At 39.4% G+C, this 20,648-nt stretch overlaps 1 protein-coding gene across 1 annotated transcript in view; it reads left to right on the forward strand.

Moving 5' to 3' along the window:
* The window catches only part of RALBP1 (ralA binding protein 1), a 47,832-nt gene extending 29,265 nt beyond the window's left edge, over positions 1-18,567 (forward strand). The window contains exons 4-10 of the mRNA XM_063451567.1: positions 550-899; positions 1,627-1,788; positions 7,726-7,857; positions 11,231-11,341; positions 12,565-12,686; positions 12,872-12,995; positions 15,253-18,567. Coding sequence (XP_063307637.1) covers positions 550-899; positions 1,627-1,788; positions 7,726-7,857; positions 11,231-11,341; positions 12,565-12,686; positions 12,872-12,995; positions 15,253-15,510 — 1,259 coding nt within the window. The 3' untranslated portion in view covers positions 15,511-18,567. The remainder of the gene's footprint in view (positions 1-549; positions 900-1,626; positions 1,789-7,725; positions 7,858-11,230; positions 11,342-12,564; positions 12,687-12,871; positions 12,996-15,252) is intronic.
* The last annotated feature ends 2,081 nt before the right edge of the window (positions 18,568-20,648 follow it).

The following is a 20,648-nucleotide window of genomic DNA, read 5'->3' on the forward strand; positions in this document are numbered from 1 at the left end:
ACCACTTGCAGAATTGGTAAAGCACAGAAACACATGCTGTCACCATAGCAACAACACTTTGCCAGTAAAAAAAAAATAAAAAAAAAATTAGGCTCATCCTTGGCATTGGATATACTTTGTTTTGGTTGCATTCTGTGATGTGTATGCTGTAACAATAATAAGCGTGTGTGTATATGTACATATACCTTTTTAGGGAGGGTGTGGGTGTGTGTATACATAGAGATCCATAGATATACATACATACGTGTGTGTGTGTGTGTATATGTGTATATATATATATATAGATATATATATATATAGATATATATATATAGATATATAGATATAGATATAGATATAGATATAGATATATATATATATATATATATATATATATATATATATATATATAATCTCTTTCTCTGTGTATACACACACTCTCCCTAAAAAGTAAGATTTCTGCAGTTCGCTACATATTATTGTTACTTGAAATAAGTTCTGAATGTGTAAATATTCTTTTTAAATAAAACTATTCAGAGAATTATAAAACCGTTTTATACTCCCTTTCAGGAATAAAGTCAAAAGTGGATGAGCTAAAAGCTGCATATGACCGAGAGGAATCTCCAAACCTTGACGATTATGAGCCTTATACAGTTGCCAGTCTACTAAAGCAATACTTGCGGGAGCTACCCGAAAACGTCCTGACAAAAGATCTGATGCCGAGGTTTGAAGAGGCTTGTGGCAAAAGTACAGAGGCGGAGAGGCTACAGGAGTGTCAGCGCCTAATAAAGGAGCTTCCAGAATGCAACTTCTACCTGATTTCCTGGCTTATTGTACATATGGACCATGTTATTGGGAAAGAACTTGAAACCAAAATGAATATCCAGAATATTTCTATTGTTCTCAGCCCAACTGTTCAGGTAAGGGAGGACACGGCTGCATTACACTTTACGTCAATTCACATTTTAGCGTTTTAGATGAGATTGCCTTAGTTGCAGTAAATCTATCTAGCTGTGTCTGTTCTTAGTATTTGTTGCTGATGGTTCTCAATTTTTCAGTTTGAGAAGTAATTTGTTCAGTAGTAATTTGGATAGTTGTTGTCAATCTATTACTAGGTCATATCCACATGTGAACTGTAATATTATCCAATAGCAATTGGATAAAAATGGGCCAGAGGCCTGTCATTGGTCTTCTTTAGGGAGAGGGCAAATACATCCCTGTGTTCACACACCAACCATTCACGTACACTTAATGGCCTTCCATGCATCTGCATTCAGGGATTTACTAAAGTCTGAATGACTTGTACCAAGTGGAAAAAGAATCATCTGATTCCATACAGGGCCATTCAGGCTGCAAATCCAGACATTATTCACACTATTTAACATTATCTGGATTTTGCTAATGAGGGTCCGAATGAGCCTGAATTATGTTCAGATTTCAGCTGTACCAAACACGGCCACTTTATTTCATACATACACAATGACCCATTACACCCCTGAATTCACACTTACATTGACACATCATACTGTGGACGGAATGCTGATCACACACGTATGGAAGCAAGTGAACGTTAATCCGGTCAAGTAAGTTAAAACCTAAACTGTAAACCATAACTCATGGTGCTGATATCATCTCTCTGCTCCCTAGATAAGTAATCGTGTCCTGTATGTGTTTTTTACACACGTCCAAGAACTGTTTGGGGGTGTCCTTTTAAAACGAGTGATAAAACCTCTCCGCTGGTCTAACATGGCCACCATGCCTGCATTACCAGATACACAAGAAACCATAAAGGAGGAAATTCGGCGGCAGGTATGTGGTTATTTGCCTTGTTAATTATTTAATAAATATCACTAAGTAGGAATTACTAGAGTATTAAAGTGTGATGCAACTTTAAAATATTGGCTACCATGATTTGTTGACACAGGCAGAGTGATCTTTTGTCTAAACCTGTTTGTCTCCACTCCTCCCTTACTACCCTTACTACTTTATAATGCATTGACATATTCCACTTTGTTGCACAATGTACAGGTAATACGTACAGGTAATATTATCACACACAATAAAGAGAGGATTTTGCTGTTATAAGTTACAGCCAAAAGGTTAATCCTATTGACACACAAACTAAAATGCAGTGTATCCAGAAGAGATTGACAGATTCAAAATCCCTAATTATATATTGTTCATATAAAGTGTTTTGCATACACTCTAAGTGAGGCGTCCCCAAACTCCTGCCCTCCAGATGTTGCTGAACTACAACTCCCATGATTCTATGAATCATCGGACAACCATCGGAGTTGTAGTTCAGCAACATTTGGAGGGACGGAGTTTGGGGAAGCCTGCTCTAAGTGAGAATTGCTAAGTGGATTTAAAATTTTAAGGCCAAACTGGAAACATTCTCCAAGTCAGGTGTGCTTCCATGTGTGACTACGTAAGCCTAGATTATCAAATAGTTTTAATAAAATTACATTTTATTCCACCGTCCCTGCCTTTTACTCTAGGCCAGGGACAGAGGCCTTACACCCTCTGGCGGTCCAGTGGCTTTGTGTAGGCTGCCAGGGGGTTTCACATTGAAGAGGGACCCAGCACACTTATCTTCTGTTTTCATCAGCTCCTCTCTCCAACTCTCTTAAGCCTGGTATGCTGCTTGAAGTGTTGCTGTGGAAACTCGCGGCAACGCTTAGACAGCTGGGGGCTCACAATAATTGCAGAGAGGAGCGGAAGATAATGTGTGCTGGGTCTCCACCGTCTCCCACATTACCAGCAATATCTGTATCATTATGAGCTGAAACTGATTTTTAGCAGGTGCTCAATTGGATTCAGGTCTGGGGAACGGGCGGGCCAGTCCATAGCATCAATGCCTTTGTCTTGCAGGAACTGCTGACACACTCCAGCCACATGAGGTCTAGCATTGTCTTGCATTAGGAGGAACCCAGGGCCAACTGCACCAGCATATGGTCTCACAAGGAGTCTGGGGATCTCATCTCTGTACCTAATGGCAGTCAGGCTACATCTGGCGAGCACATGGAGGGCTGTGCGGCCCCCCAAAGAAATGCCACCCCACACCATTACTGACCCACTGCCAAACCGGTCATGCTGGAGGATGTTGCAGGCAGCAGAACGTTCTCCACGGCGTCTCCAGACTCTCACGTCTGTCACGTGCGCAGTGTGAACCAGCTTTCATCTGTGAAGAGCACAGGGCGCCAGTGGCAAATTTGCCAATCTTGGTGTTCTCTGGCAAATGCCAAACGTCCTGCATGGTGTTGGGCTGTAAGCACAACCCCCACCTGTGGACGTCGGGCCCTCATAGTCTATTTCTGACCGTTTGAGCAGACACATGCACATTTGTGTCCTGCTGGAGGTCAGTTTGCAGGGCTCTGGCAGTGCTCCTCCTGTTCCTCCTTGCACAAAGGCGGAGGTAGCAGTCCTGCTGCTGGGTTGCTGCCCTCCTACGGCCTCCTCCACGTCTCCTGATGTACTGGCCTGTCTCCTGGTAGCGCCTCCATACTCTGGTCACTATGCTGACAGACACAGCAAACCTTCTTGCCACAGCTCGCATTGATGTGCCATCTTGGATGAGCTGCACTACCTGAGCCACTTGTGTGGGTTGTAGACTCGTCTCATGCTACCACTAGAGTGAAAGCACCGCCAGCATTCAAAAGTGACCAAAACATCAGCCAGGAAGCATAGGAACTGAGAAGTGGTCTGTGGTCACCACCTGCAGAACCACTCCTTTATTGGGGGTGTCTTGCTAATTGCCTATAATTTCCACCTGTTGTCTATCCCATTTGCACAGCAACATGTGAAATTGATTGTCACTCAGTGTTGCTTCCTAAGTGGACAGTTTGATTTCACAGAAGTGTGATTGACTTGGAGTTACATTCTGTTGTTTAAGTGTTCCCTTTATCTTTTTGAGTAGTGTATATAAAATTGAAGGATTTCTTAATGATGCAAGGAATCATCATAAGGGAGGTACACCTGGAAGCAGCAATTATTCTGGATTGTAAAGAATTATTGTGGTTATGAGGGCTTTCTATAAAATGTAGCTTGCCATTCTCAAAGCAGGAGAGGAGTGTGTAAGTAAAAGTTTTAGTTACATCTTCTTTGAAAGGAACAAATGCAAGACTAAGACAGCACAATTTGGACATAAAGGGAAGAACTGTCAAATACAAAATCATAGCACAAATCTTTTATTGGATTTTTGATGCACAAAGGAAAAAAAAGTGGTGGCTGTGTTGTGAATGAGTAGTCAAAACAAACCATAATACCAGTTTTATATTTTAACCCCTTAAGGACAGAGCTTCAGAAGCTTGTCTTTCACTTAATGACAACGGCATTTTTTGCTATTTGCGTTCAACTGCAATTTGCATTTTACTAATTTATTGCACCGACACATATTATATACTGTTTTTTTAAAGGACAGAAAGGGCTTTAATTTGATGTAACACATATATATATATAAATGCTTATTTATTATAAAAAAATACAGAAATATGCAAAAAAAATAATTTTTGTGTGTTTTTTTTTACAGTTTTTGCAATAATAATGTGTACATAATTAGTGCAGGTTAAGGAAAGTAATTAAAAATAAATTCATTTAGTTGTTCTGAATTACAGAATATATAATGTGTCTGGGATTTTAAGTTTTTTTTGGTAGTTACAGGTCACAAAGCACAAGGAGTAAAATAAACTTTTTATGTGGAGCGATTTTAGAATTTGGTATGTTTGTCTTGTAAGCCTAATAGCCATAAAAGAAAACAAAATTGACACACAAAAGTATATATTTATATAAAGTAGACACCACAGGCTATTTACCTAAGGTTGTTTTGACACTTTCTACGTAGCCATTTTACCGCCAACCTCTGCTAAATATTGGAGTAAAATTGTGTTTTTTGGTGGTTTTCGCACACAAACTTATAACAAAGAACTTCTCATGTGTATTTTGTAAAGTTGGTGTGTGCTATTCCTGTACAAAGTTTTATTATGTGTTCAGTTACTTCTGCTGAGTACAACGGTACCCCCATTGTATGTCTTTGGCCCTATTTTGTGAAGCTACAGTGCCATATAGGAGACCTGTCCTTTTCAGTATTCACAGTAGAATTTTGAGAGACGGATTTAATGAGCCTATGCTTCCATTTGGGGTATTATAACAGTTTGACTGTTCAAAACACCCCACAAAGGCCTACCATTTGTAAAAGTAGACACTCCAGGGTATCTCATAAGGTGCATATTGTGCCTTAACATGCCCCTATTATTTAACCAATATATGACAAAGTATGTGGTAAAAAATAATTTTGTGCATTTTTTACATACGGATTGCATTTTTGCTGGGCATTTTGTATATTTCATGTGTGCCACTAAGTTCAAACCCCCCAAATTATGCTCAGCTAAGTCTTCTGAGTAAAAGGACACCCCCATTGTATGTCTATGGCACTATTTTGTGAAGCTACAGTGCCATATAGGAGACCAAGCCATATCAGTTTTGACCGAACTTTGAATTTTGACGCCGGGCCTATGTGCAATTTCCAAGCATCTTTGCAGGTTTTAAATTCAAACTACCCCACAAAGGCCTACCATTTCTTAAAGTAGACACCCCAGGGTATTTCAAAAGGCATATTTTGAACCTTAGCGTGGGATCATTTTTCCGCTAGCGTGTACCAGGTGTAGCGGTTATAAGCGTTTTTTTCTGCCTTTTTGACACACAAAGTGAGTTTGCACAGTATATTTTGCAAACCTTATGTGTACTACCACTGTATAATACTTCATATGTTGCTCAGCTATGTCTGCTGAGTACAAAAATACCCCCGTATGTACCTTTGCCAGGTATATGTGGACATCGGAGGGGCACATTTGGGACACAGCCATTCCATTTTTTTTCAAATTTTGCATTTTTACGCTGTGCCCATGTCCCATTTTAGAGTATTTTACCAGGCTATATAAACCAAATACCCCATAAAGCCATACCATTTCTTAAAGAAGACATCCCAGGGTATTTCAAAAGGCATATTTTGAACCTTAGCGTGGGATCATTTTTCCGCTAGCTTGTACCAGGTGTAGTGGTAATGAGCGTTATTAAATGTATTTTTTTACTTTTTAAACCTTTTTTTACTTTTTAAAACTATTTTTTAAACTTTTGTTTTGATTATTCATTTTTTTAAAGTTTCCTAAACTTTCGTAAAACTTTTTTTTTTACAGATTTAACATTTTTCTAAGCTTTTTTTTTTACGTTAACCCCTAACTAGCAGTAAGCAGCACTAACAGTAAATTCCCCATTTTCCCATAACTCCCACCCACCCCAGCTAGCAAAATATTTAATTATACAATATTTAAATTAGTTAATTAAATACATTTAACCCCTGAGGGTTAAAAAATAAATAAAAGTTAATTGTCAGGGGTTAAAAAAAAAAAATTAGAACAGTATAATACTGTGATCTGTATTTTGATCACTGTAGGCAGTGATCGACTGGCAGGGAAGGGGTTAATTTTTATTTGGACTGGGTAAAGGGTTTATTTTTTTTATTTTTTTACTTAAATGTTATTAAAACTTTTTTTAAACTTAATTTTTTAACTTTTTAAAGCTTATTTTTAAACTTTTTTTAACGTTAACCCCTAGTTAGCGTAATACTAAATCCCCCAATTCCCCACTAACTTCCACCCTCCCCAGCTAGCTAAATTTATAATTTTAAAATATTTAAATTAATTAATAAAATAAATTGAACCCCTGAGGGTTAAAAAAAAAAGAATTAACCCTCAGGGGTTAAAAAAAAATCAGATCTTAGTAAAATGTAATCCCTGCCAATTGATCACTGTAGTCAGTGATCAATTGGCAGGGAAGGGGTTAATTTTTTATTAAAATGGGTAAAGGGGGGGTAAAGGGGGGTGGGATTTTAATTTTACTATTTTTTTTTTTCCACCAGGGGGCAGGATCACTGAAGATCCGTCCCCCTGCACTTCACACAGAACCAGGAAGTGCAGGGAGGCGGAGGTGAGTATACAGAGCACATGTGCCCGCTCAGACATGCTGTCAGAGCGGGCACATGTACTGGGGCAGCCCGATCCGGTGCTCCCGGTCTGCCTCTAATGCAGAGGCAGACCGGAGCACCATTAACCCCACGATCGCCGCGATTGCGGCGATCTGGGGTTAATTTTAACGGGTGACGGACGAGGTCCGTCACTCGTCATTAACGCATTCCCCTGAGTGACGGACCTCGTCCGTCACTCGTCGTTAAGGGGTTAAAATACCATAGTTTTTCCCTTGCATCTAGTTTTCATCCGTGCTTGTATGTCGTTTCACCTCCTCTCCCCTACTCGCTTGTCTGCAATGTAGCTGTTACAGGGGAATGGTCAATTCTACAAATACACCATTGAATAAAAAATTGAAAGTCCCTTTTTTTTTTACATTGAGATGGTCTTTATTCTTAATTTATTTTAAAGATTCTGCAAATAACGTTGTAAAGGTTTAGGCAATGTTAAGGAAAGCAAACATTTCTCCTCTTCTCTAAATTATTTCTCCATACTGACTGCCAGGTGCTGGATCATATAACAATAAGTGACGGCTATGATGGAGGTGCCCAATTGTACGATAAAGTTATGCAGATTTCCACATTTTATTTTTAACATCTCAAAAATATATATTGGTTAACGATCACTTTATTATGTCTCTATATAAGTAACACTGTCTTGTTTTTTAATGACAGGCACAGCTACAAATGAAAACAAACAGTTTGATTTCTGCTTTGTTTCCTCACAGGAGTTTCTTTTGAATTGCTTGCATAGAGACCTTCAGGCTGGGATAAAAGATTTGTCCAAAGAAGAGAGACTATGGGAGGTTCAGAGGATTTTAACAGCGCTTAAAAGAAAGCTGAGAGAAGCTAAAAGGCAGGTGTGTGGTACTAAGTGTTCACCCTTCCTAGCAATGATGCACAATGGCTCTGATAGGACAACACTTCCACTTGTGTAGGTCTTGGACAAATCCCAGCAGTCTGAATGTGCTGTGTGAATAACTGGGCTGTTGGCTCGTCCAGCACAGCTGCACCTCTTTCACATTCCATGCATCTTTTAGAACACACTTCCTTGTTCTCTTGCATGTCTTTCTTTTATTTGTGTCCTGATGAATGAAATCAGGATTACAACTATTTTATACAAATTAACTGACCTGACATAGTTGGCCAGATGTTCTACAGAGCATGAAAATACACCAATATATGTGATTGATATATATAGAATTTCCAGTATAAATAAATCTTGCACCTTTTTATTCCGCTTTACATACTGATTATATATTGTGTGTGTGTGTGTGTGTTTATATATGTCTCTTGGTGAGTTCTCCATGCAGACCCTGGTGCCTGTAAAGATGCTCTGTTGTTTAAAAGCTTTACGTAATAGTAGCTACAGAACGAATATCGTAGGCAGTTATGAGACTGGGTGGGGTGGGAGGGTTGGGCTGCTGCATGCTTTCAGAATATGAAAGTACCACTCCTGGCGCACACATTGCGCTTGCTTAACTCCACAGACTGGGAGGGTTCCGTGCGTAGTGCCCTGTGTATGTATTGCACCACTTTGTCATATTGGTGTGTATATTAGAGAAGAACATGCACCTGGCATATAAAGTAATCATCTAAATTAATGAGACTTGTCACTAATTATTGTCTGTAAATCCCATCAATCTCAGGCAGCCCTGGCCATGTGTGATTGACATTCTGATATACCGACATGGAAATGGGGAATATCTGTTTCTAACGCAGACTGCCTTATACTGACATGTATTCCATTTAAAAACTGTTGTGACACGAGACCTGTATTTAATCTGAAAACTGCCTCTGTAGATCTAAAACAATTCACGAATACCTATAATTCCTATTGCTTGCTTTATATGCCTATGGCAGAGATTCATATGTATTAATTTTGATGTTTTTGGCAACATGATTCTTCTGTATAATGAGATACACAATTTAACCTCAAAAGCAGATTGTAAAGTCCATCTATCTATATTGATACGTGCTACAATGTATCGTGTTTGTCCTTAAAGCGGCACTGTCATGCCGAACTTACCTTTCCCCAATCGATTTCTCTTCTCTCCGTCTGTCAGGATCTGTTCTTCATTTCTTCCTGTCTGCTCTAGTTTTCTTTAAAACATAAGACAAAGTAGGGACTACTTTGTCTTATGGAGGTTTCCTACGCCTGACCAGCAGAGGAGCAAAGTGTGTATCATTTTCTGTGGTCAGAGAAATGTTCCAACAATTGTTACCTTTCCTCCGTGATCTCGTGATGCTTCCTGTCTGTATTCCCGAACGTCTTTTCACTTAGACCGAACGCCGGCAAAACTACCAAATTTTAACAGAATGAGAACAGTTTCTCTATTTGTGTTAGGACACAATTCGGGACTTTGTTTATATCGGAATTTCATTCTAATGAATGAAATTCCGATCCGATTCGTGCCACAGCATCTTGCAGCCGCTTAGTAGATAACTCCCTAATTCCCACCGTATTAGGGAGCTATCTAAAGGCTGATAGACCTAAATTGGTCTTTCAGCCAACTTCACTAATACTAAGTAAAGATTACTTGGTATTGGTAAATTCTGCCCCTACTCGCTATATCGCGAGATGGGGCATGTCTACTAAAAAATGAGCAACCAATCAGTGTTATGAGTCAAATTATACAGCATGGAATGAAAATTCCAAAGAACTTTCCCACGCTGTGTAAAATGACACCGAGCACTCTGGTTGGATTTTGAACCAACCAATCAGAATGCTGTGAGAGGTAAATTTAGAGACTTACCTGTCTGTCTCTTAATTTACTTGTCTGCGTATTCTGATTGGCTTAAACCAACCAATCAGAGCGCTCTCAGCCCAATTGCAGGGCGTTGGAAGGCTCAGTCTGCGCCGTGCCCTCCATGGGTGAAGATGGATTATATTTTACCGTTGGGATTTATATATATTTTGTCTTATTTTTTTGCGCTCAGGCTTCTTATCTTATTTTCAAAGTTAGGGTATTATGGATTTTTTTTGGGGAGAGGGGAGAGGGGAGAGGGGAGAGGGGAGAGGGGAGAGGGGAGAGGGGAGAGGGGAGAGGGGAGAGGGGAGAGGGGAGAGGGGAGAGGGGAGAGGGGAGAGGGGAGAGGGGAGAGGGGAGAGGGGAGAGGGGAGAGGGGAGAGGGGAGAGGGGAGAGGGGAGAGGGGAGAGGGGAGAGGGGAGAGGGGAGAATTTTTTTTGTTGTTTTTTTAGAAAAAAGACATCAAATGGTAAGTTTGTTTTCTTTACAGGTATTTAGTTTTATTGTTCCTCCCCTTCACTATTTCTAGGGTGGGTAGGTAGGAATTTAATTTTTTGGGGGGGGGGGGGGGGGAGAGGGTGACGGTGACTAGGGGTTTTGGGACCCCTAGTCATCTGGCGGGGTTTACATTTACCGCCACCTGCTTCCCATGGGTTGGGTCGGGTGGAGGAGGGGAGGACAATAATAATGTAATAATGCCTCCACTCGCGCTGCACGGGTGGGGGGGCTTATTTTTTATTTATTTTTTTTTAACAGTGAGCAGCCACTGGACATGCCCCTACTCGCGGCATAGCGAGTAGGGGCATTTGGGAGATTATAATCTCCCTTATCCTATTATGGATATCGTGAGGGAGGACATGATGGGGGGGAGGGAAGCTTAGGAAGTTGCAGAGAGCACTGCTCCCTGCCGCTTGTATTTTTACATATTACCAGGAGGGAGCTGCACGCCGGTAGCCCTTGTATTCATTTGAAATTTATATTAATTTATTCATCTTTCTGATGAATGAATAGATGAAATTCCCGTTTGCATGCCAAAGTGTTTAACTGGGCATACGCAGGACTTTCACAGCGCTATCTAGTGTGGGCAGATGGTGTCCCACAGGGACTTCATCTACCTACACAAAGATGACGGCGCCCAGGACCAAGGTCCAGGCAGAAAATAAAGATAAAAAAATAGGTAATATGGGGGGCGTAGGGGTATTTGGGAATAACTAGGGGGACAATTAGATGAAGTGAAATTGGGAGGGGGGTTAAAAAACAAACAAACAAAAAAACAAAACCGAGGTTCGGCCATTACATATTGCCGCTTTAATAGGTGTAAAGTAATATCCTTCCAGCTTTGTATTTTCTTTTGAAAATGTGTTTATCTGAGAGTTTGAGGGGAGATTCCACTTGTTGCTGCAGAGAATCTTATTCTGTATTTAAAAAAAACAAAAAAAAAAAACGTTGTGGGCACTTGTAAGCTTCTGCATTTTTTTTCAGGACTGTGAAACCAAGATTGCTCAAGAAATTGCTAGTCTTTCTAAGGAGGATGTTTCAAAAGAAGAAATGACTGAGAATGAAGAAGAGGTTCTTAATATACTCCTTTCCCAGGTATATTGAGTTGGCATTGCAGCTACAAATATGCACCCTGCTGTTATTGAGATCTTGTACAAGTAAATTGTACCTTAAAGAGGACTGATGAATTCTATGAGAAATTTTCCCATAATCTCTTTGCACTTTTTTATTGTATCTATTTTTTTTTATTATTATTATTCTCAAAAGGATTTCCCCACAATCCGGTATTCTTGTCTGTGAGACTAAAATATTTATAAACAATTTTGTATCTCATTTTAATTACTCATCATGCTTTTAAATAGTTTTCATTATTTTTGTATTCTCATGGTATTTTTTTTTTCTCTTCACATTTGAGATGTGAGCAGTTTTCTCATGGATGTTAAAACCACCATCTAGCCCTCCTGGCCCTCTCTTGCCTCCCTAAATATAGTAAAATTTTATTTATATTCAAGCCTGAAGCTGCTGGCTCTGCCCCTGTCTGCCTCAGACCTGCAAGCTGTCTGCTGACATCATCAGAAGTTTTGCTGTGAGCAAATCGGTGCTTCCCCATAGGATTGGCTCACTGTCAATGAGGCAGAGCCAGCACAATTCATACACAGCCCTGGCCAATCAGCATCTCCTCATAGAGATGAATTAAATCAATGAATCTCTATGAGGAAAGTTCAGTGTCTGCAGCAGAGGGTGGATACTGAATGTTGTGATGCAGCATACTAGGCAATACTGAGATAGGAAGTGGCTCTAGCAGCCATCTGAGGAGTGGACAGTGAAGTTATCACTAGACTGTAATGTAAACACTGCATTTTCTCTGAAAAGACAGTGTTTACAGCAAACAGCCTCAAGGGAATGATTCTACTCACCAGAACAAATTCAATAAGCTGTAGTTGTTTTGATGACTATAGTGTCCCTTTAAAGGGAAATCGAGAAATTGCAATAATTACATTTGGTTTTCGATTGGCTTGATGTCCAACATCCTCAAGTTCAGCATGATTGATTGCTGTACATTCATTGCTGAGAAACATCTGATTGGACAAAGTCATCATGGTTGATGATGTCAGCAAGGAATCACTGGGTTGCCTAGGTGAGATGTTGCCTAGGTGATGGAATGAAAAGAAGTTTTAGTGGGTTTTTACTTTTTCAACCCCACTCAGTTAAAAAATAAAAAAATTGATGCTAAACTGATGAACTGTATGCAAGACATTTTTTTTTTCTCCCCCTGCATTGAGTGGCCTTTTCAAGGACTTACCCATTGTATTTTTCAGGAAAATGAGATCCTAACAGAACAGGAAGAATTGGTGGCAATGGAGCAGTTTCTCAGAAGACAAATTGCAACAGAAAAGGAAGAAATAGACCGTCTCCGAGCAGAAATTTCTGAAATACAAAGGTGAAAATGTAAAGTTAAAGAAACAAAAAATAAAGGGCTTTGAGTTGTACTTGGGAATCTTGCTCCAAACTGTAGTGTTGCATCAAATATTATTTTGAAGAGCCTGTAAAGTTAGAACATCTTACAAAACAGGCTGCACAGGAAATGTTAAAATGTTGTCACATGATGTAATTTCTTTATTGCAGCCGCCAGCAGCATGGACGAAGTGAGACTGAAGAGTATTCCTCTGACAGTGAGAGTGAAAGTGAGGATGAAGAGGAGCTGCAGATTATTTTAGAGGACCTGCAGAGGCAGAATGAGGAGTTGGAGGTGGGGGTCATAGATTCATATGAGCTTAAAATTCAAACTGCTTTGTTTGTCACACTGATAAGTAAAAATGAATAATAGTTAAAGGGTTATTCCAAGCATCGTAACCACTACAGCCCGCTGTATCATACAGGGAGTAGCGTGGCCCAGTTTCCCAGTAATGGTGCAAACTGTTTATCAATAGTTTGCCTTCTTACTCTGCCATTCTCAGAGTATCCTATCCTCCTGTCTAACTGGCTTCTACAGAAGTCCATCCAGTCACCATTCATTAGCTGAGTGTGTCACACTGTGCATGAAAATGTGCACAGAATTGACCTACAAATCACTGCAGTGGTCGTGGTGCTTGGAGTAAGCCTTTGATTGTTATATAATGTATATGGTCTACCCAAACCCTAACATCTACTTAATTACTTTTCATAGCTATATTGTTGTTACATTCCAGCACACTGGCAATTTCCTAATGTGATGTCTGATCATGCTGTGGGCCATCTCTACTAAAAAAAAGATAATTCAAATATTCACCACCAAGGCAAATGTTTGATTCCAGAGCTCATGCCTGTAGACCCAGCACAGCTAACCCAACCCTCCACTTGTGTTCCCCTGTGTATGAATGTTCTAACCCTTGCAGCATACCAATTTGGCAGGCAAACAGATATGGAAATTGGGAAAAATTTCAAATAGATAAAGATTCCCACCATATAAAGTCTTTTTATGTTCGTGTAGGAAAACTGTAATCATGGATACTATATTTCTTGTTGTATTGAACAAAATATCCTAAACTAAAGGGCTACTCCAACCACAAAGACCACTTCTGCTTTTTTAAGTGGCCATGGTGGGTAGGTGTTTGGATATGCAGTGGTTTCTGCTTAAAATACTGTACATGCAGAGTTACATGCACTCTTTTCCCTCCATGTCCCCTTCACTTTGCCAGCTCAGAGCCGATGAAATGGTCAAATCAAAGGCTTCTCTGTGAGAAGCCTTTGATTGGACCTCTGCGCAACTACAGTGACATCGACTGGGTGCGCCGGGAGCTTCGCCTGGTGTTGGATTAAGGTAAGTTAAACTAATTTTAAAAATACTCTTTGAGCTTTTTTGTAAGAGGGGGTTGATAGAATAATCCCTTTTTGACATTATTCTATCATAAACCATAAAGTGTTGCAGAAACCCTTTAAGTCAAAAGGGAAAAAAGGATGTACATAAACTTGTCACCATGTGTTTGTTACATTTGTGTCTCTACTGTATAAAGTACTTCTGAAAACTGCAAGAAATTCCCTTTCCTAGGCTTTATTTACTTCCCCCACAGGGGAACTTTTTTGTATGGTGCTTTAATAGACTGTGTTCAATTATAAGTTGCTTAAGGAACCAAAGTTAATTCAATAACTCTGTATCGCTTTTGCTACACTAATAGCCCTCCATGCTATTTTATGCTAATTAGCATTGCATACGTTTAGCTATTAACTATGCCTAGCCTATATGGCAACACAGAGTGTATTAAGCGAGGTGCACTTCCTAACAAAGGGCACAGGTATCCTAGAATAAATGTAACTTGTAATGTCACTGTTTAGTCAGTAAGCCAAATGGCTTTCATCTCGGTTCTCCCTGGTATACAATTGCTATACACTGGTACTGATAGAACCTAATCTAGCTAATGTGGCAATGTCAAAAGCCGACAACACAGCGAGAGGTATGTCGAACTATAAATATATACTTATGTATATACTATACTTTATTTCTAGTTGCATCGAAGAATGATCCTAAATTAAATCAAAAGAACTATAGTATCAAAGATTACCATTTTCCTACATTAGCATAGAGACTTTCAGCGATGGGAATATTTTTTTCATGTTTTTCAGTGTAACTTTTTGGGTTAAGTCCTTTCACTAGTTTTAATATATGCCTGCCCACCTCTGACACTCAGATCAGTTACTGTATAAAGTTGGAATTGGTGTTTAAGAACATATGTTTGACCCCTTTGAATTAAAACATCACATGTAATCATCCATATGTTAACAGGAAGCAGTCATTTCATTGTATGCATTTATATTGCAAGGTGGAACTTCATTATCTTGTGTTTTATGTTTAATCATACTGTCCTATCAATTTGTAATGATTGTGTAGAGTCTGCTATTTAGTATTCTGGAAGCAGATCAGTTCAGTGGACAGTAGTGTGTTTTGTGTGTGTGTGTGTGTGTGGTTTTTTTTTTTTCTGCTGTAATCTGTGAGTCAATGTGTTACTTTTTATATCCCTATTATTTGTCAGATCAAGAACAATCATTTGAACCAAGCAATTCATGAGGAAAGAGAGGCCATCATTGAGCTGCGAGTGCAGCTCCGGTTGTTACAACGCCTAAAATCGGAGCAGCTGCAGGAGGAAGAGGAGCCAGGGAAACAGGGCACTCGATCGCAGCTGCAGAAAGACACTGCCTCGGAGACAAAAGCAGTAAAAGATCAGCCAAAATCATTGAAGGAACAAGTGAGACCATCGCCAATTAAAGACTGGAAGGAAACACTCATCTGAGAATGACATCCCTGGGTAAAAGCGTTTCACCCTACTAATTTTCAGTCCATTACTGTGCTTCACAAACCTGCAACCTTCCTACCGCAAAAGCTTTTCAAAGTTCCCCCTTCCCCCCACTGCTCTCTTTTTGCAGATCTAGCTTATTTAGGGTTTCTAAATAAAATGTTAAAAACTTTGCAGAAAACAGGTAGGTGGTGGGGGAAGAGTCAATTTTCTTACCAAAAACGTCTGGTTAGCATGGTGATAATCCTAGAGCAATGTGGTTATGGAAATAAAATTACTTTTGTTTTTACTACCTTTTGATTTTAGTGTTTTATAATGAAAAAAAGCCATTACAAATAAGCACACCTATTTATTTTTAGATGTATTTGTGTTGTGTGCAAAGCTTTTCCTTTTTTTTTTTTTTTACACTTGTTCTTTTTCCTGTTATTGTTTTTGTTCATTATATGTTAGGGATTTTATCGCTGTGAATGCACAAGTTTTAAGACTACTACTAAAAGGTTTCTGTGTAAGGGCCTGTGTCCAGTTTCTGCTGTCCAGATGATCCTTTTCTTTTGACATTAATTTTGTTCCCTTTGACCATCAGAAGTATAGAACTTGACCTTTTTGTGTTTATCCCCTTCAGGGCCATTCTAAGGGTGGTCACATTGACAAGGGATAAGCTATTGATCCAGGCGTGGACCTTATAATATTAATCTGCTAGCTATATGTTGATTGTAACTCTTCAGTTCAGTCAGCTGTAGATCAGAAAAAAATATTGTTTTACTGTTTGACTTAACATATAAATATTGTCTATTTTGTTTTATAACCTGCATTAATGATTTAGGCTTTGTGAAATGTCCTGATTTACTATCACAAATCCTGCTAATTCTTAACTGAAACATCCCCAAAACACACGCACCTGGATTCGGATTTAGCACATTTAAATGCCTATTAATTTAAAAGGCAGTTCTGCATGTTTTAATAGAATATATAGCCATTTTCAAAAAATAGAATATTAAATAGTAACATATAAAGCTTTATAGAGAGTAGTGTGATTTATTTCTTTTATTTTTTTTTCCCTCCCTCTTTCCAGTAAGTGCCAATTAATAGAATAATCTAATTCCAACTGCAGTCTGATGCTCGGTGAGCATAATTCTGACACTAAAACAGTTTCCTCAGCTTAAGACTGTATTCAGCCTTGCTTGATTGTGCAGTTAAACAATGAGTCACTCCTACGTCAACAGTTTAACCTTAGCTGGGTCTGTTGATTCCTGAAAAGAGCCTACTTGCTAAGCTGAGAAAACACCATGTTGAAATCCCACCTAACTCTTTGTGTTTCTACAGTGCAGTCACCCAACTAAAACTTTTTGATATTTAGCCAATCGGCACAGCTTACTGGGTATGAGGGCACCTGCAATTCAAGTTTTCTGCAGTTTTCCAACAGTATCGTTACCTAAAAATAACCTTGGGGCAACTCCAAAAATGCATGGTGAAAACATAATTCGAAATGCAATGTGTAAACAATTAATAGGTCACTACATTATCATGTATTATGGCATTTGTCAAAGCATCATGGGTGTTTCAGTGCTGGACTGCAATCCTTTTGGCTACTCCTTTTATAGAAAGATAAATTGAAAGCTTATCCATGTTTAAAAAGCTAGACATTTCCGAATAGATCACTTCCACGTGTTAAGGCAAACTAACCTCTTATTGATCATTTTGCATGTTTGTGCAATCACATATATATCCTTTTTAGTAAAGAAAGGATTGCCGCAAGATGCAGACTTTGAAAATAACTTGCTTTGGTCCATTACACTGACATCATTTTGTGTGCCTTTTATTCGTCATTTTTAAGATAATCAATGATTATTTATCTCGGTGTCCCACCTAATGTCCTTTACAAGATGTTAATGTGAATTGCGTACTAAGCAAGGCACTAATTAAGTGTTTGTGAATCCGGTCATCTTGAGCCAACAGCCTGTCGTGGAGTAATAAAAGGCTTGTCTGTGAGCCTGGGTGACAAAATAGACAGCAATAGATTTTTACAAATGTAATTGTATGGACACAATGAAAATCTTGACACTCTGTGAAAAATTGGTTGTTTCTTTAGATAGCGGAGAATAAGGCAGCTGTTAGCTTTGCTGTAACTTTAGGCTTGCTGGTTGCCTCTCTGGTGACAATACTGTATGGAGTCAAAACCTTGGTGATGTCCCCATATGGGTGTGTTCCTTTTGTGAACTTGCCATTGTAGGCCTGCTTCATAACAACCACCCAGTCGCAGCTCTGCAGCAATACCGGAGCTTTGTTTGTTGGAAATGTAATATCCTGCACATCATGTTCATTGTCCCTGTTTGGCATGGATAAGCATTGCTTCAAGGATAGCATCCTTAACAAACTCAAGGATTTTTACTTTTAATATCTGTGTAAATGAATACAAGCTCACTAGCTGTGTCAAATAACTGTTGAGTGAGCACTTACATGCCCAGCAGTTTGGAAAGCGAGCTGTAAAGTTAAAAGGCACTCCTCCCAGCAATATAGTGTGGCCTTTTAAACACACTGCTGGTGCACAGAAAAAAAAAGCACATTTCCATTTTACAGAACACGGTTTGCATTTTGATTTGGGTCTTAAAGAACGTAAAAGAAAACTTTAGGCGGCAAGTGTAAAGGCAAATACTGTGCACCTTTTTTTTTTGGTATTAAAGTCTACTTGTGATGCACTTGGCCGAGTCATTGGGTGGTAGTTAATTACACAGGAATATATACCAGTGATGCTGTAACTGGAATGCACAGTCTAATAATGTATTCATCTTTAACATGTACAAAATGTAGATTCTTGATTCAACTTATTTTGCTTTTATTTTGTATTTTTATTCATGAAGTGTTATAATATTGCCTCATGTCTGTTACACACATTTTGTATTTGCATAATTGGTTAGGATAGCTTGAATGAAAATTACATGTTTCCAGTTGGTCTCATATTAGTGTTTTATGCTTTCCGCCTTTTATGTAGGTATTTTAGTTCATGTTTAAGGCATCACACATCAGAGCAAATAAAGTACCATTTTAAACCTGCAAGGTGTTTGTCAGTCTATGTATGAGTGTGAATGTATGAGTGTGAATGTATGATGAAGAATGTGTGACCTTTTTTGGTTACTTTTACTGTAAAACATGGTTTGTGAGATCAACCTCCATGCTCCCGTCTGACATGGCGCATTCAGAGCAATGTACAGATTAACGATTACTGCAGGAAGATAGCACCATAGGTATATGAGCAGTTTGTATTACCAACCCCAGACTTGCTGTGTTGATAGATGGCACTATACATCATAATCTAGTAAATTAACCTAATTTAATGTTCTTGATTTCCAGAAGTCCAATTCCGGAGGTTTACCTAGTTCAGGGATATGCAACCTTCGGCTCTCCAGATGTTGTGGACTACATCCCCCATAATGCTCTTACACGCATAATGCTGGCAAAGCATCATGGGAGGTGTATTCCAAAACATCTGCAGAGCCGAAGGTTGCCTATCCCTGACCTAGGTGTTTAACTGGTCATGGTGCCTGGAGTCTTTCGCTTCTACCCTGTCTTTTCCTCAGTCCATCCTACCTGACCTCCATCCTACTCTGGAGAGGAGTGACATCAGGCCAGGGAGAACTTGGTCTTGTCGAGGGATTAGGGGTAATTGCTTAATTTATGGTGTTGGGATTAGAGCAGCAGACCAGCACAGACAGGATGACTACAACCAAAACCAATGTTAAGACCTATATACCGTATATACTCGAGTATAAGCCGAGTTTTTCAGCACATTTTTTGTGCTGAAAAACCCCAACTCGGCTTATACTAGAGTCAATTGTCTGTATTATGGCAATTTGCATTGCCATAATACAGACTGGGGGCTGTGGGGGCTGCAGAGAGATGTTACTTACCTTTCCTGCAGCTCCTGTCAGCTCTCTCCTCCTCCGCCGGTCCGTTCAGCTCTTCTGTCAGCTCACAGTGTAAATCTCGCGAGATTTACACTGGGAGCTGACCGAGGTGCTGAACGGAACGGCGGAGGAGGATAGAGCTGACAGGAGCTGCAGGAAAGGTAAGTAACATCTCTCTGCAGCCCCCACAGCCCCCTCCTACACAGTGCCCATCCACTGGACCACCAGGGAAGGAGAGCCCCCCTCCCTGGCCAGCTAGCAAGCAGGGAGGGGGGACGAAAAAATGTATAGATATTAATAATAATAAAAATAATAAAATAAAAATAATAAAATAAAAAATAATAATAAAATAATAATAATAAAAAAATGTAATGAAACAAAAAAATATATTAAAATAATAATGAAAAAATAAAAATGCCCACCCCCCACCAAGGCTCTGCATCACACTCTGCATTACACACACACACACACACACACACACTGCATTCATACACACACACTGCACTCATACACACACACACACTGCACTCATGCACACACACTGCATTCATGCACACACACTGCATTCATGCACACACACTGCATTCATGCACACACACTGCACTCGTATACACACTGCATTCTCATACACACACTGCATTCTCATACACACACTGCATTCTCATACACACACTGTAAATAAATATTCAATTAATATAATTTTTTTAAGGATCTAATTTTATTTAGAAATTTACCAGCAGCTGCTGCATTTCCCACCCTAGTCTTATACTCGAGTCAATACGTTTTCCCAGTTTTTTGGGGTAAAATTAGGGGCCTCGGCTTATATTCGGGTCGGCTTATACTCGAGTATATACGGTATGGCCAACAGGCCATATAACAAAACTGGGGAACTAGAGGCAATAAGCCAGGGCTTGACAAATTTGCTTGGAATCTAAAAAGCCAGCTAAAATTAGGAGCCAGGCTTTAAAATTTTGTTATTTTAGTTGTGCGAAGATAAAACATACAAGCTTACAATGCCATAACAGCTATAGTAAGCACATCATCAGACAAAGGGTAACAGTTGTATGGCATTTGATAACACTGCACATTTTTATGGTATAATGAAGTGTGTCACAGAGTGATGTCCTGTTGTTGATAGTAAGGGTGTAGTAGGGGTACATGTCTGATCTCGTATGTTACAGGGAATTCTCGGGCATGACGTAGATTGTTTTATGTTTTAAATCAATCTTATAA

The sequence above is a fragment of the Pelobates fuscus genome, chromosome 4 (genome assembly GCF_036172605.1).
Source record: "Pelobates fuscus isolate aPelFus1 chromosome 4, aPelFus1.pri, whole genome shotgun sequence".
Classification (NCBI taxonomy): Eukaryota; Metazoa; Chordata; class Amphibia; order Anura; family Pelobatidae; genus Pelobates; species Pelobates fuscus.